Here is a 17,087-nt window from a genome sequence, read left to right on the forward strand (position 1 = left end):
CCTGCGCGGGCCGAGCGGCGCCGGGGAGGGGGTTTCTGTCACGCGCCAGGATTATTTTTTACTTCAGTCGAGCGCTGGTGTAAATGAAGAAGTAAAGCTTTGTTGTTTTTCTCTGGTTTTTGATTTATTGTTGTTTTTAGGGTATTTAGTAATTTCTTTAGCCATTCTGGTGATCTTGTTGGTTATGAAATTTTGCAGGCAGTGTGGATGCCTACTTTTGGCTGACTTTGGCAGAGGAGGAAGGATGGGAGAATTTGGGGGAGGGAGGGATACACACCAGTCTTTATGTAAATATGTATGTCAAACCAGACCTCCATCATTTTTTTCCATGATTAAGTCAGTAGCGATATTCTTTAGAGTGCATGTGCCTCCACACATGGCCTTATATAACTGACATTTTGACTACCGTTTTAGGCCAAATTCGCAATAGAAGCTATCGCTTACAGGGAGTAAATATAAAAAGGAAGTATTTACAGTTGTAGCACAAGGGTATCAATTCCTCTTATAGGTGAGTATGTATATTTTGGAATTCTCTGAAGGTTGGAGACAAACCAAAGAAGGAAAGGAGATAATATTTTAAATGGCATCATTGTAAATTTTTTCTAACTTAAAATGTAGGGCCTGATCTTACTTGTAGTGCAGTTGACTGTGGAACTCACACTGGGAACAATCTCAAATATTTAGGAGAACAGTTATTATACAAGTGTGGGTTTTGCTTTTTTTTATTTTAGAGATTGAGGAGGGGGCTGGGAGAAAGAAGTGGTGCAACACAATTGGTTATTCTTTGGAACAGTAATTTGTAAGCTAATACAAACTGAAATTCAAGTACTGATTTTTATTTTGCTGCCTGTAATGAAAAGCATATTTAGCACATATATAAGTAATGCTTGGTAAATTAGAGGCTGTAATATGCTTTTTCCTAAATGTGCATTATCTTAGCAAAGAGAATTTGTGTGTCTGTGATTTACCTGAAAGGCTAGAAAAACAACTTGAAAGAATTTGATTATATTATAAATCAGGAAAGCCAGACAGAATAATTTCTAAGGTAATTTTTCATGGCCTGGAAGTCTTATTTGCATTCATGAGGTTATAGATAAAAATATTAATAAAAGAATTCAGTGGTTCCTGGGTATTGGTTTTGTGCTATTTTGTAGGTTTAAAGTTTTAGCTGTTATAGGTTTTACAGATTTCAGACTGTCATAATTAGGAACAATAGGTCTTTTCCCCCATTTTATAAATGTAAGCTCCTTACCAAGGCTCACAAAAACTAAAAAATCCCAACAAAACCCAGCCCTAAACACAATATAGATGAAACACTTGAGAATAACTAAGAATAGTTTATCTATGGAGTTATACTCTCCTATAATGAAGCAGAAAGACCAAATTCTAGGTATTCAGTTGATTTGAATTGTTATGATTAAAGTTTCAGCATCCATGCTGTAAAAGACAAGGCAGTTCATTGTACGTGCTTTGTTCTTTTCTAATACATGCATATTTTGAAATTGTGTAGTTCTATTTTTAGTAGGTTCCATTGGAATTATTTTTACTCCTTTAAATTTACCCTCAGTTATTTTAGTATTTGTAGTAACATCTGCTAATATTTGCAATTCACAGCAATTTTCTTATAAGAAACATAACATTTTTTTGCTGATTTGGTAACAGTAGCTGCAGTTAGGATTCCAAAATGGTTTCTACTGATATCCCTTCTTTTGCAGATTCAGCTCTGACTCTTGGATATGGAAGTTTCTTAGCCCTGGGGTTGAGGTTTTATGGGAAAATAAAGGAAATTGTGATGATCAGGGTTAAAAAGTAATTTTTTTTATGATATAATTAGAATTATTAAAAAAGAATTACTAAAAACCGGTGTTTAATCTAAAACTTGCTAGAGAGTAGCTCCTCTGGAAGGTTGTGAAATTTTAATTTATTAGCTACCTGAATAGTTCAATTAAGTATTTTTTTTTTATAAACTTTGTTTTGGCCTGTGTTTCAGGTTGTCGTCTTACACATTGAGGAGAAAATAGAACTGAGTAAGAACTGCCAAGTTTAAACAACTGTGAATGAGTGTGTCCTTCAGAAACACATTTTCCAGAAAAATAAACTGACAGTTTAATACCTTAGAAATGACTAGACAAGGTATTATTTGAGAATTGTATTATAATTTAGTTATTCAAAACATGCAGTTATTAAATAGGTCGTAATTATTCTGTATTCAGTAAAACAAATATCCCTTTGAATTTTTAATGCATCTTGGGCCTTGTCCTTGGACAGTTACGATATCTATCATTTGACAAATAGTCGTTTCTGCAGTTTATTTAGTGAGCTATGATTATGTCACGGAAGGTGACCGTTTCACAGCTATTAAAAATGTGATATGTTTTGCCCAGTCAGTCAAGGCTTTCATTATTGTAAAACTTCTAGTATTGCAGTAGGAGTACTCTTTCCTTCTGAATAAATCCTCACATGCTGTCAATTCAGACTCTCTTACGATAAGAGGTGGGCCTTACTAAATTTGTAAAGTTGAGATGGTATTTAAGAATCAGCAGCTGACCAAGTCCAGAGTAGACACAAAGTACAGATTGAACTGTTTTCCTTGACCTTCATCTGACCTCTGTTTGCAAGCGATTACTGACATAAGGTTCATAATCTCCTTTGGAGCATATTTAGGATGGCACCTGGCATTTTCCTCCACGTACCAGTCTTCTCTAACATGTTTGCAGAAGGTGGCATCTTGGTTATGCCTCAGTTGTGTTTCTGAAAACTCATCTTCTCTTTACTTGCACAACTTCTTCAGCAGTTTGTCTTGCATATTTTTGTTCTTGTAGTCTGCATTCAAAATGCTTCACATCGCCCAGGTGTTAGTGTTCAATAGTTACTGCCTGGCTTGGTCATAGGTTTTCATAGCTGGAGTAAATCCTTTACATCTTTCTTCTACCATGAACAGAAGCTTAGGAGTCCTAGAGGAAAAGAGGCTGTTCTTACCGATTTATTTTTATGCATTGAAACATTGCGTGTTGTTGCGAAGGTGATGAGTGCATTTGAGATTTAGAAAGAAATTTAGTTGGGTAAAAGGGTATTGGGGTGGAATACAATCAAAAAAAAAAGGGAAAAGAACTTGGTGAACTTGGGCAGCATCGAAGATTTTTATCAGAGCCAACCCCTGTAATCTTTGACATAGTTAGGAGCCAGCAGCTGCTGGTTCAGGTCAACAACTAGCAGAAAAATGATCTAATACATTTTTTGTTCCTTTCGCATTTTCTGAGATTTCACTTATTTGTTAAGTGTTTATCATCTGCTTCTCCCGAGTTGTGGTTAATGTGCTTGTGTCCTGCCTGCCAAGCTTGCGGGAAAAATTGTTCAAATCAAATGCATGCACAAGATTTTTTTCATTAATTCCCCTTTCTAAGGAAAAGAAAAAAAAAAAAAAAAAAGAACAGCTTTCACTTTACAGTTGAGTTCATGTGTTCATTAGAGGAGTAGTGTGGACATTTTTTTTCCCTCTCATGAGGGCATTTCTTCCTTTATATGACAGCAGTAATATCAAAGATGAGTGTTTCTTTCAAGAAGAACACTTTTGGAGTCTGGCTTCAGACTCAGTCTTTCTTTCAAAAGTAACTTTTCACTAACTAAATAAAAGTATTTAAAAAAAAAAATAGAAAGATGGTCATACATAAAAATATCCTGTGGTTTTTCAGGCTATAATCTGCTTTAAGGTGCTAAGTAGGCTCCAAAGTGTAATCAAACAATGCTAAAATAATCTGAGCGGTTTCTGTCATGGGTTATGTGGCAGCTGAAAAGTCTGTTCTCAGAGGAAGAAAGATGCTGATGTTACATAGGATAAAAGTTTGCTCTGCTATATGCTTGTGAATAAAACCTTCTAAAAGAAACTTTTTGGGGTGGGGAAGAGGGCAATGTTTTACTTCTGTGCTTTATTTATATCTTTATGGTAGTGGTTCCATGCTGTGCTGTTTCGTTGTATTCATTCTTAGCTGTGTTCCACTTAGCACTTTATCTAGGCAGCAAACCCCAGTGGCATAATTCGTACTGTTGTCTGGAATGAATACTGCATGTGCCTTCTTCCTATCTTCTCTCTGTTCAAAGTCAGGCTGTCAAGAGGAGGGGGAAAAAAGTCTGTAACTTCATTTTACCAAAAGCACATGCTGCATAAGGCAACTTGAGTGGGAGTCCCTCATGAAACCAAATGACCTCTTAAAAAACGCAGTTGTGTCACCTCTTAAGATAGAGTCCTCTATTGTAGTGCCAGCAAAACACCTGAATCGAGTTCACCTGTATCTTGGGCAGCCCCTGGTGATTATTTATTGTAGTATGGTTTTAAAAATCTCAAACCATTGCTAATAAATCTTCTACAACTTCACTACATTAAATGGCTCTACTGCTATCATTATGTTGCTATTTCCCATGGTTTTCATCAGATATCAGGGAGAACGTGAACTATAGGGTAACTCTTACTAAATAATACTGTCCCAGAGATAGTGTGAGCTTAAGGTGGGTGAATTATGAATCAGTCATCATCTGTAATAAATAATTATTATGCTTTGGTTTAGATGAGTCTGAATGCAAAGTGCAACTTTAGGCTTCTGCTTCACAGATTCTAAATAAATGCTGTCATAATAAAAGTTATACTGGATTTTGTCTATAAGCATGACTATTGTTGCAACAGTGTCGAGTTGCTGCTGTGGAAAAGGGAAATGTAAAGATGAAATAAGCAGATTAAATTCTGTGACAGTAAAAATCCTTGCAGGTTTTTTGTTAATGCTTTCATAGGCATTCTCACTTAGTTCCAAATAATTAGCTGTACTTGAGAGTCACATAAAATATGCATCCTGTTGACAAAAGGTAGGCCTTGGATTGCCGTCTGGGTGTCATCACAAATGGAAATCATGGCCAAATGATGCCTGGATTGTCTATTTTTTAAGTTACATTGATTTATTAGTTAGACGTGTACCTGGAATAGGTTAAAAGTTTGTTTCCAAACAAAAAAGAGCTTGTGAGGAAAAACAATTGTGTGTTAATTGGAATGTAGCTTATAGGAAGATGCTAAAGTTGTACATTTGTAGCAAGGATAAAATGAAATTAAATTCTTACCTAAGCTCTATTTCCAATAGATTTAATAAAAACCACAAAACTTAGGAACTTGAGGATTCAAAATTTCCTAGCCAATGACAGGGAAAAGACAAAGGAGGAAGGAGAAGGTCAACGAGATCAACTGGAACAAAACCTTAAAATCAAATTTACTTTGGTTTACCAAAATCACACTGATTTATGAGAAGAATGATGTAACTCCAGTTAAAAAGCTGTATTTGGGATGTCAAGGGAACTCTATCTAATGGCAACATATCTGGTGAATATCTAATATAGCTGAGGTCTTCTAACCAGCAGAAATTTTCTTTTATCCCTCATAAATGGAGACTTGTATTACTTTAAATTCCCATCTTCGCTTGTACAGCAACGCCCCCAGTTCCTGTGATAGCTGCTGCTGCTCTGAGCTTTCCCGAACAGCAGAGTGAAATTGGTATGATTCATTCCAGCCTTGCTCCTGCCTACGGGTTTAAGAATAGGAGAAGATAAGCCTTCATTTCAGAGGTAAAAAAATAAATTTTCTGTATTTAAAAAAAAAACAAACAAAAAAAACCCCAAACCCAAAACAAACCCAGCACCAAATTGCATGTATTGACTGCTTGACCTCCATATTTCTAAGTATAAACTCTTGGAAGTATGAGGCCTTAGCACATTCAGGTATTTCCTAAGTTATTAAAAAACATCAGTGTTTTTGCTTTAGTCAGGTTGTATCGTATTTATGTGAACACTGGGAAACTTGTTTACTTACGTGCTGTAATTACAAGGTTAGGGTAGGCTGTAAGGTTTGTTTCTTCTTCAGAAGCCTCAGATGTCCTATTGTGTATACACTCCCTTTAAAAGTTTCCACATGTGCAGCTGGGAATGGCAATCCACAGGTGCTGTCAGCGCGCGCGCTTGGCAGGGTGGGACTGTCCCTGCTGGCAGGGCATCACAGTGCTTATTTGTACGAGCAGCGTATTTGTACGAGCAGCGGGATGAGGTGTCCTGATGTTCGTCGGATGGGGGCCCCCAGCTTTGGCTACGCAAGCATCTGCCTCATGACGCCACTAAGAAAGCAGAACGTACAAGAAGAATTTAGCAAGGGGCTTGAAGGTGGTCAGGAATGCAGTGTAGGGACTCAGTGCTGATTATCAGATCTTCCTTAAAACAAGTACTACAGGCACCTTGCATGCTCGATCTTTTACTTCATCTCTGTGTGGTTTATGTTGTCCTTCACTTAAAATAACAATATGGCCTTCATGACTGTAACAAGTTGGTCTGTTTCTAGCTACTAAGGTATTTCTGATTAGAGCAAATGTATATATTTATCTAACATAATACAAATATTTTTCTTGAGTTATTTGGTTATTCAAATTCAAAAGTGTTCCATGTTTTTCTTTATACTTTGCTTTTTCAGCCACACTTCCTTATGCTATTTTTTCCAAGTTAAAAAACCAAAATACATCTAGACCCCAGTTGCAGCATTTCCTAGCAGACGTGCTAATGCTGTCTTCAGTTACATGACCTACAGTGGGAAGTTAAATAAGGCACCAGACAGCTTTTCAGTATTAATAAATTTTTTTCTGCTGATCAGGGTTAGCTTTGAAACAATGAGTGACCTGGAAGAGAAGTTGTTTGGTATTCCACTGCTGATTTGGGTTTTTTTGGGTTGGTGTTTTTTTGTTTTTTTTTAATTAAACTAGTGTGTTTTGAAATTACTTTCCTCCTTTCTTAGGAAATTACTTTTAAATTTTCCTGAAAATAAGTTAAAAGTTACTAAGTTTCTATTGAAATATCACTTTCCTTGCAGAAATACTTTACTGTATCAGGATTTTCCAAAACTTTCTTAGAATGTTGTCTTCTGAATCCCAGAACTGTTTAAATAGTTCTGCCTAGATGGTGTGGAGAAAATTCGGTGATTGTTGTTTTAGAGAAGAGCTTTGAGATAAACAGGTTTGGAGGTTATGTTGCAAAACAGAAAGGGGGCGAATTCCTGCAGAATAGGAGAATAGACACTCTTCCAGAGTGAAACAAGTGCTTTTCTTTTTTATTCCTTGAAGTGACCTATTTTGTGATTTTACAGTTGTCCTGTTGCTTATAGCATACAAGAGCGCAAACTCAGTGAGTTACTGACTGCCTTACCTATATTATAGTATTTGGGTTTGCTGTCTCACTTAAATCTGGATGACTTTTATTCACATGAATAATCCTTTCTTGAATTCCTTTGCATTACCTCACATCAAGTCAAGAGTTTACCAGATACTGTTGCTTGTTCGATGGTTTCCTTACCTCTGTGCAGTCTCCTACTTCATTTTTTTGTTTGAGTTGGAGACTCTGGCTTATATAGTGGGTACAAGGTAAAGTCAATGATTGACTTTCAGTGTATTCTTACTTTATTTACCTCTAGCTCGAGTCATGTCTTAATTTAATGAAGGCTCCAAGTTCTCCTTGCAATGAGAATCTTCTGTACCTTTTAGTAATTTTTACTGCCTTTCTGTAGATGTTTTCTTTTTATGCTTCATCTTTTCAAAATCATTTGAACAATATTATGCATATTGATTCTGTATCATTAATGGTACTAAACATTTTTAGTGCTTGTTTTTATTATAATTTACCATAATTTTGCATCAACCACTCATTTTACTTGTTTACAGGGAGCGTCTTACACTGAGGGCCTATCTACAGACAGCCCGTATAATTTATTATGCAGTGATAAACAAGCATGTTTAACTTCAAGTGTGTGCATACAAAGTTTTGATAGCTGATTTATTTATGGGACGAGGCGCAGACTCCATTTGTGTGTGTGTTGGGCTGAGAGCTGTTTTCTTCAATTGTGAGATCTCCTTTGTAAGGTAACTTGTTTGCAAAGTCTCTGAAGATTCTCATGTCACTGGATTACGAAACTGCAAAATACCAAAGTAATTTTGTATTCCACTTATTAACTATTTAGTACATTTTCCAAATTAATAAAAAGGAAAAACAGTTGTCAGACCAGAGTGTATTTATATATTTTTTTTTAATCTGTTAAACCTTCAACTTTATTTTGTTATTCCTGGCAAGAGCATTACACAGATTGGCAGGAATGACTTTGTTCTGAAGAATTCTCACTGGCCCATACTTGCTGTGTCAAGTTTCTGAAGGAAATGCTATAGCGGTCTAAGTTTTTATTTGGGTTTAACAGTTACTGAAATAAGACTCACTGGTATTTCAACATTTGTAGCTAAGAAATTAGATAAGGTCTGACCATCAGATACTCACTAGCAAATATTTACTTAGCTTTTATACACTTTTTCCCCTGGACTAAGCAAGCACAATATTTATTTGGATCATCGGTGCATGTGAGTTATTTATTATGAAACTTTCAGAAGCACTTATGAGCTTACTAGGGCTGCTGTTAAGAGTTAATTTTGTTGTCACACTTTCTATCAGAGTTCTGCAAGAGCATTTGATAGGCTGTGATTAATGCTTTAGAACTTCAAAGAGGCAGTATTATTAATGCGATGACTGACATAAAGTTACTCTAGTGAGAGTATTTATAATAGCTGAAAATCTATCATCTTGATTATTATTACTGCAAAATGCCATGGAAATGGGTAGTCGGCTGTACGTCTATTCTAACTTGCACTGAGAGCCAGATGCCTCACTTGAGTCTAGTCAAATACGAATTTTGTTTTATTTGGCAGTCCATAAGAAACAATTTGTTTGTTGAATGGGAAAGACCTAGTGTTTCTGAAAATGACTTGATTCATACACAGTTTGCTAAATTTTCTCATGCATCACCATTATTCAGAGCCAAGTCCAATGCAAACTTCCTTATGTTGCTGAAACTAAGGGTCTACGTATTAAAATCTGGTGTAAAGCAGCTGGACTGCAATGACAGCTGGCTTCTCTTTAGCAGTGGGTTTGTATCAGAATGTTAAAATACACACCTTTATACTCTTAAAAGGAGACGTGTGTGATACTGTTGCCAGAGTTGTCTTGGGTGGTTACCAAGGAGTAGGTCATGCTAAGTTTTGGAGAGTTGAGTAAAAAATTGACTTTCCTGCAAAGTGTTCTATTTTAAGTTGCAGGTAAAGAGCAAAGAGTCCAGTGTTTCAGATCTTGCGGACCCTTGTAAGGGATTGCAAAAGCAAAGTGGACTTTGTGCTGAAACTTAGCTTGTATCTACCAAATCCTTAACTGTTACGTGTCAGCCTCCAGTCTCTCCACTCTCATATACCAGAGTTATGGGGTTTTTCTGGTTCCTTGCCTGAAAATGAAAATGTCCTAATTGATTTTCAGTGATGCTTTATTTTTGTATTCTGTTTTACTTGACGTTTTATGGTATGAAAAGATGTGTGTTAAAAACTCCTACAACTTTAAAGTCTAATTTGATCTGAACAGGTTAATCTTGAGCAGAAGACATAAATTTGTGCTCCAACTGGGATTTTTCTTTCACTTTATTTTAAAAATGGAGGAAGTTGCCATTCCCTGTAGTGACTATGAGCTTATTGACCTTTCTTGATTTCATAAATTAAACAGATACCAGTTTGCTGTCACCTGGTTTGGGGCAAACTATAGATTCAGTAACTTGTGTTGCTCGTTCTGTTAACATGAGTGCCAACTGTTGCTGTTGTTCTGTGGTGCTCTCTTCCACATCTTGATAAATGCACTGATTGGACACCTGGAGCATTACAGTTAGCGTTCCTTTGGAAATATAATTCGGCAAATCTTCTGTTATCAGAGAAGACTGAAAAGCATTTCTTTAAGAAAATATCAATGGGCTGCTGCTGAAATGAATGAAGCACTTGGTTTCACAGAGAAAGCTAAGCAAATATTTCACAATTTCTTAGCGGGTAAAAATGATTCGGGGACTATGTTGTACATTAAAAAAACAAGTTTACATAATGTTTACCCTCCTCCTTTATCTACTTCTATACATTAGAAAGGACCTGCAGTGATACTGTGCCATATGACCTTGGGCTGTCACTCTGAAGTTGGAAGGAGATGAGTCTTTCCAAATTTAACAGATGCAGAGAAGCAAAGTTTTCATGCCTGCAAATGTGTTGTGACAGTAGCTGCTTATTAACAATTCCATGTTCTTTGTTCATAAAATATTATAATATTTTTAATGGGGACTAAGGGAAACGCGCTGTGTGTTTACTATATATAGTAGGGAGTCGATAATTCCATTTTCGCGATCTCTACTTAGGTTGTTAATCGTGTTGCTTTCCTTACCTTGTACAAATATGAGTGCATGTCACTTGACATGTGTTGTTTTTACATCTCTGTTCTCTGTGTCTGAGGAAAAAGCTCAGGGACATCAATAATACTATGCTTGCAGTAAATAAGAGCCTTTAAATCTGTACGGAAAAAAAGAAATATTGTTTAAGGCAAGCTTGCATTGCCTGCCAAAACTGATACCTTGCCACTTTGGAGTGCTCTGGTAAAAGGAGGGCTGTAAGGGAGTGTGCTATGGGAGGTACCACTGAATAATGAATATGTTTTCCAAAGTAATTTCCCCATTTTGAAGTGCAAGATATGAATCTATTGAAAATTATTGGATTGCTGCTGATAACATTAAAAAAAATATTTTCATTGACAAAAATGTGTGCCATATGTGTTTTTCCCTATTGAATCCCCCAAAGAAAAGATTACCTCTGCAAGTTGTACTGAAGGAAAGTAAGAGAATAAGAATGTTAAAGGAAAGAAAGCTGGAAACGTATACCAAGGAGGGGGATAAAATACACTGTAAAGCAGAAGGGGGTGTTTTTACTGAGAATACTGTTTTGTTGGAGAAAATTTCTGACAAATGACATGTTTGTAGATACGGTAAACAAAAGGATTGAGTTGTGTAAAAATTAATAACAGAGGACAAATTTGTGTGAATGTAAATAAAAAAATATTGAGTGTGACCTTGTAGCAATTCTGAAGGGTTTAATTTTCTCCATGGGAGATTTAATCAGGTGGTAGCAGCACTGTCTGGATCCTGCATCTGTGAGAGACTTTGCTCTTGTTTCCTCAGTGTTGGAGACTCCTGTTACAGTAATCCCAGTGCTCTGGTTGGATACAAAGGCAGTCCTGTTTCCTGGGAATTGTAGCCCTTGTACAGCTGCATTCTCCATGTAAAGCCATAGCCCATGTCTGGACAAACATTTGGATAAACTGTGCGTTTTTGGTCTTCCCTGCAATTGCAGCTTTTCAGTAGCCTTTTGAGGGTGCTGTTTGGCATGGTGGAGCAAAACTGCTCTTGATAGCAGAACACCACCTCCGTCAGCAGTGTATGAAGGGCATTAGCTGTTGGGTCTGCATGTGGACTTGGCAGTCTCCCCCCCCACCACTTTTTTTTTTTAAAATGTCACTTACTGGTATGACCACTACTGAATTTGAACATACCTGGGTTTGTCAAATAGAACAAAATGGCAGGTAAAGTCCTAAGTTGTTACCTTTGAAGATAACTTAGCTAAAAAAACCCAGATGTTTTTGATCTAACCCTCTCAATGTTTAATGATCCAAATAGGGCCATGACAAATATTTGCATTATTTATTACAGATAAAGGCAGACTGATCTGTGTTCATTTTAAACTTTGTGGTACAAGTAGTGGTGTGAGGTCTTTCATTTGCATTACCTTGCAAATGATGCTGTCAAAATATGTGTTATTTCTTCATTATCCGAGGGTAGCTTCATTTCAGGGTCATAAAAACATTTCAGGGAGAGCTATAATGAATGTAGAAGCAACATTTTCTGGATTCAAGTAAAAGCTCGTATTTGTCAAAGCAGAGATTTAAATTTTGGCTATTTCTGTATTTAAACAAAATTTGGATGCTCTATTTTTAACTGAATTGTATACAAAACCTGGCTAAATATAGAGAACACCACTTATTTCTGGAAAATCTGTATGCCAGCTGTCATTTCTTTTACTGCTTCTTTTGTTTTAATATTTCGCAGAATAAAAGCTAATGGAATATAACTGCAGAGAAGAATGTTTATCATGCTTTCTGTAATGGGTTGGCTGTGTCAATGGTATCTGCGGTTCGCTATCAAGTAACTTGCTCGGAATTTGTAGTGAATGGTGGGAGGTTGTGTTATTAGGGAGGGCAGGAGGTAGAAATACACAACTGCGCTGAGTGATTGAGAAATTCTAGAGCAAGTCTGATTGCATATTTGTGTACTCTGTACCTGCTATTTCAGTTTTAGAAATACTGGCATAGGGGCAGAAATAACATTTTTAAATCTTGCTAAGATAAAAGCTCTGTGTTTAATTATTTACCCTTGTTTCGTCACAGCTCTTGTGTGGGTTAAAATTGCATAGAATGAAACCCTGTGGATGTTTGTTTGCCATACTTGTAATTGTTAGGTGACATTCTGTACTACTTAAGTCATTATGGATGAGTGAGTAAGTCTTCTGGTCTATAAACCTAAGACTTCCTATGGTTAATTCTCAGGTTAGTCAGAAGGCATAACGCATTAAGGATTTGGATGAGGTGCTGCAAATGTGGATGGCATACTCATGCAAGCAGATCACAGAAACTACTTTTTGCCCCTCTTTCTGTTACAAAGGGTGATGGTACATAATTTAATTTGCAAAACATGAAGTATATGAAGAAGACTGGAGACAATTCCTATTTCAATTTTTGTGGCGTGGTGTAACACCACATATTTAAGATAGGCTTCCTGCTCATAGGATTTTTCACCCTATTTTTTTTTTTTTTTTTTTTTTTTTTTAATCTGTTTATCTGAATTTTGTGAATAGCTTCAGCTAAGTTTTTCTGGGCTCATGAAGAACTCCATGTAATAGCAATATATTCCTTTTTGCTTCTTGCAAACTGACATGCATCATTTCTTAATGTTGGCATGCATATCTGGTAATGCCATGCTAACATTTCTTGTACCGATTATTGTATAATTTCAGAAGTTTGTGGTGAGATATAGTAACATGATCTTCAGTGCTGTCATTAAAGTGGAGGCTTTGCCAAACATTTGCAGAAATCGGTGTTTTAAATAGCCCAGCACAGAATTTTCGTACACTTTCCATGGCAACAAGTTAATCTGTTATGCAAATGTCACGTTAACAGTCTCTGTTAAATGCATTGCTCTATTTCTTTTCTGCAAAATGGATATTTAGTGCTTGGTACAAGTATATTTTAATACACATATACAGTTAGGTGTATGTGCATCTGTCTTCAGGTGTATTGAAATATCTTTCCAAGGCGAGACGTTATTGCAACATTTATGATCTGGTTGGAAAATGCAGCGATTAATATGCTACTACTTATATGTGAAGTGATGGTTAATGTGTAGCAATATGTTTATACGACAGGCAGTTTGATGTTAATACAATTACTGTGAAGTTTGTCCTCCGTGCTTATTCTGTTCCTCTTTCTCCTGGTTCTACCATGTAAGCTTGAAAGTGACTTTTTGAGGAAGAGGAGATGCAAGTTCTGCTGGAAGAAATTATAGAAGCACCTTTGCTGACTGCATTTGCTTTTATTTGTGATGTCAGGCAATGCTTTCTACCTCTGCTACTGCTGTGTGTGGTCTTCAAGCAGCGGTAGTAGTACTGGTCATTGAGTTTCGAATTCTAGGGAGGGGAGGTGTATAACCTAAAACAATGGGGCATGTGGTTTCTATTCAGAGACCTTGCTTCTGTAACTTCTGCTTTTGAAAGATCCCTTCTGGAGACCTTCAGTATCGCTTGACACGTGTGAACCTGTTGCAGGGCAGCCTGTGTGCATGCACTACTTCTGCCTCTCCTGCCAGCCTGTGATGAAGGTTGCGGAGGGCTGAACAAGGGTGGTCAGCCCTTGGCATTTCAATGACAGGGGAGTCGCAAGCAGCTCGAGTGCAGTGTCCTGCCGAGTCTTTGTCGTAGGAACAGTGGTGGGGTTGTGCAAAGCAAAAGGCCTGACAGATAATATGAGCCTCCAGCTGTGGGAGGAAGCAATCCAGCAGAGAACAGCGAGGCCAACGTAGGCTCAATTTCCAGTTTTGTAGTACAGGGATGGGACTTTGGCTGTAGATAATTTCCAAGATGTGTCCAATTTTTTCCAAAGTATATAGCATATGTATTATGCCTCTCCACCTTTAAAATTATTTGATACATTAGGTTTGGGCAGGTTGACAATACAGAACTAAGATCTTCTGCAGCTCTGAATTATTCTCATGGTTCTCAGGAGTCGGAAGTTAAAATGTTGTGGTAATTTTTGTATGCTGTGAAACACCTCATGCCCATGTTAGTGTTTTATTTGCTTAACAGTACCTAAAATTATGCCTACATAAATTAGTTGTGTATTATATCTTTATAATGGCGTTGCAAGAAAAATGCTCCAGCAGTTATTTATAGTAATGACAGATTGAGGAAAACAGGGTAATAAAGGCATTTAAGTGTTGTCTTTTCCTGCACGTTTTCATACATACTTCACAGCATTGTTGAAGTAGGCTTCTTAATGATACTGTGTATGTAGCCATTCAGATTTAATTGATGTGCCTTTAATTAAATGTGTGTTTCAGAAATTGAGCTGTGCCTTGTATGACTTGAATTTCACCCTTAGAATTGCTGGAATACGAATAAAAATGTGCTGCTTTTGCATCCTTTTTACATCTTTTTTTAATGTTCGGTTTTAGAAAGATTTAGCCTTGAAAATGGAAAAGCTGGTTAATGTTGTCAGATTTAGTCTGTATTTTTGAATCTGAGAGATAGGTACCTTCCTACATAGGGGCAGAATTTTTTCAGAGGGTATTAGTTTTATGTGTGCGTGCACACCAGCAGGTGGGATGCATCTTGTAGCCAAACTGGAAAATGCTCCCAGTATAGCGTGTTTTACACTAACAATAAAATGAAAATAAAGCATTTTTCTGGCTTGACTCATACCAATGCAGTCGGGGGGCGGGGGAAATCTACCACCAAAGCTGTTCTATGGCAGCACTTGAATGCCTGAACCTTGGGGTCTTGGGAGGCACCCTGTTGGGTTCTACAGTAATTTTCTTGCCAGCACAAGAGCATTTTTCCCCAAAGCATTTGGTAGGCCATGGTTTCATGTTTTGTTTCGTTTTAAGTTGGAAGCTTTTGAGTTCAAAAGATGTTCCCTCCCCAGGTAATAATATATATGTGTGTGCTCAGAAGCACACTTCAGAGTTTTTCAGCTAAGCTTGCTCTAACCAAGTTTCAAAGCAGTATTTAAATACAAGTAGTTAAAAGGAACTTTGGTATATTGTTGTATTAACAGTAGTATGTAAGAAATATTGGAAGTTGATGTCATAATATTTAAGTAACTTTGTTTTAATAAATCAGAATTGTTGAGGTGTTTTCTTTCAAGGTTGTAATCTTTTCTATTCCTAGCTGAATATTTACTAGCTTTGTGACTTATCCCTACTATTTTTACTCCCGCTTCCTCTTTCTCCAATAATTTGCAATATGACATTTTGAACAATGTAGTGGAACAACCGCCCCTATCCTACATCACTTAAAACTTTGGACAGCGATTTAAAAATCATTTAATTACTGTAGGCTGAGTTGGTGGCTGCTGAGAGTCAAATATTCTTTGACGCGGTAATGTGATGGAGGTTTAAGTCTGCAGTGCTCAACATGCAGCCCGCTTTAAAAACGAGTAACTGCAATGAGCCTGTAGGATATGCTTTGAAATGTGGCTGGTGGCTTAGATCTTTAAATAAAATATTTGCAGAATCTTGTGGGTTTGAGGTCATGTTTTCAGCAAATTTCTGTAATCCCCATAATTCTATGAATAATCTTCATCTACATATATATACGAGGCATGTCATACCTACCAGCATTCCCTAAGTGTTACGAGTTCTTAGCTGTTCTCGGTGACTCCGAGCAGCTCTTAGCACATAGGTATGTTGCTGTTTATTTACCCAAGTGGTTGGTGATTTGGCTTTGCTCTCTGAGCAGGTGCTGGTAGACAATAATGAAAAGTTTTGTAAACATGATTTCACTGGGTAATGGACAGTGGCTAATGGTAGACTAAAAAGAAAAAAAGCAAAAAGCAGACACTTGAATGCTAACAGAGGAAAATGTGTTAAAAGAAGAGCCTTAGCGCTCGCATCTTCACAATAGGCATTTTGAATTCAATACCCTTTTTTTGGTGCTCAGTTACTTTACTGTTTAACCAATTCCATTTATTAAATATGTAACATTTATATGCTGTGACATTCACAGTTGGACAAGATTCTTAGAAGTCACTGCAACATGTTTCTGCATTTTTTCATGCTCCTCCAACTAGCACAACTTGGACTTAATTTTTTGGAGCAATTTATGCTGTTATTTTGGATACAGCTTTTTTTGTGTGTAAAGGCATCCGTTTTTTCTAGCCTGTCTTCCAGAACAAACAACTAGGCAGATTTTTACAGATGCCTGAAGGTTTAAGGAATTTACTTTGAAAAGCAGAACTTCTACCACTATTCTGGATACAGGAGCAGGGGAATTCTGGTGCACAGCAAACTGTTTCTCAAATTTAAAATCAAGTTGCATTAGCATGTTAGAATTCATTAATCAGAATAATGTGGAAATGGTCATGCACTTGTCTTCTGCTCTTCTGCTGAATTTTCTGTAAGGACCTTTTTTTTTTTTTCTTTTTTTTTTTTTAGATTGCATATACACTTAATCTTTATTTCATTCTCTCCAGTGCCAAAATATTGGGTTGGGTTTGGGTTTTTTTTTTATGGGAGAAAAACAATCAAAAGTTGATTTACAGAATAGTAGCAAGTACTGCGTGGGATTGATGCAAACTTTCACTAATCTGAACCAGTTCCAAAGGGATTTGACTAGCGAGTTTATATTACTGCACTGTAATTTGCATTGTGAAACTGTCGTGATCGTTGTTTGTCAGTCTAACATGCAAATTTGTGCTTTTCCCTTTAGCCTTACCCTTTCAAGGTGGCTATGCTAGTCTGTGCTCTAAGAATGCTTTTCAAGGGGTCTCTGAGGTAGCTTCTCCACTGTTTTCCAGGAGATTTGAGATTTGGGCAGGGATCTGTGGTACTTACAAGCAACAGCATGGATGGGGTTGGCGTT

The 17,087-nt window shown here is 36.9% G+C and overlaps 1 protein-coding gene across 1 annotated transcript in view; it reads left to right on the forward strand.

Moving 5' to 3' along the window:
* The window catches only part of LOC104133098 (PR domain zinc finger protein 2), a 22,271-nt gene extending 20,224 nt beyond the window's left edge, over positions 1 to 2,047 (forward strand). Inside the window, exon 5 of the mRNA XM_035901855.1 lies at positions 1,991 to 2,047. Coding sequence (XP_035757748.1) covers positions 1,991 to 2,047 — 57 coding nt within the window. The remainder of the gene's footprint in view (positions 1 to 1,990) is intronic.
* The last annotated feature ends 15,040 nt before the right edge of the window (positions 2,048 to 17,087 follow it).

Source organism: Egretta garzetta, unplaced genomic scaffold (assembly GCF_000687185.1).
Source record: "Egretta garzetta isolate BGI_Z169 unplaced genomic scaffold, ASM68718v1 scaffold69, whole genome shotgun sequence".
Taxonomy (NCBI): Eukaryota; Metazoa; Chordata; class Aves; order Pelecaniformes; family Ardeidae; genus Egretta; species Egretta garzetta.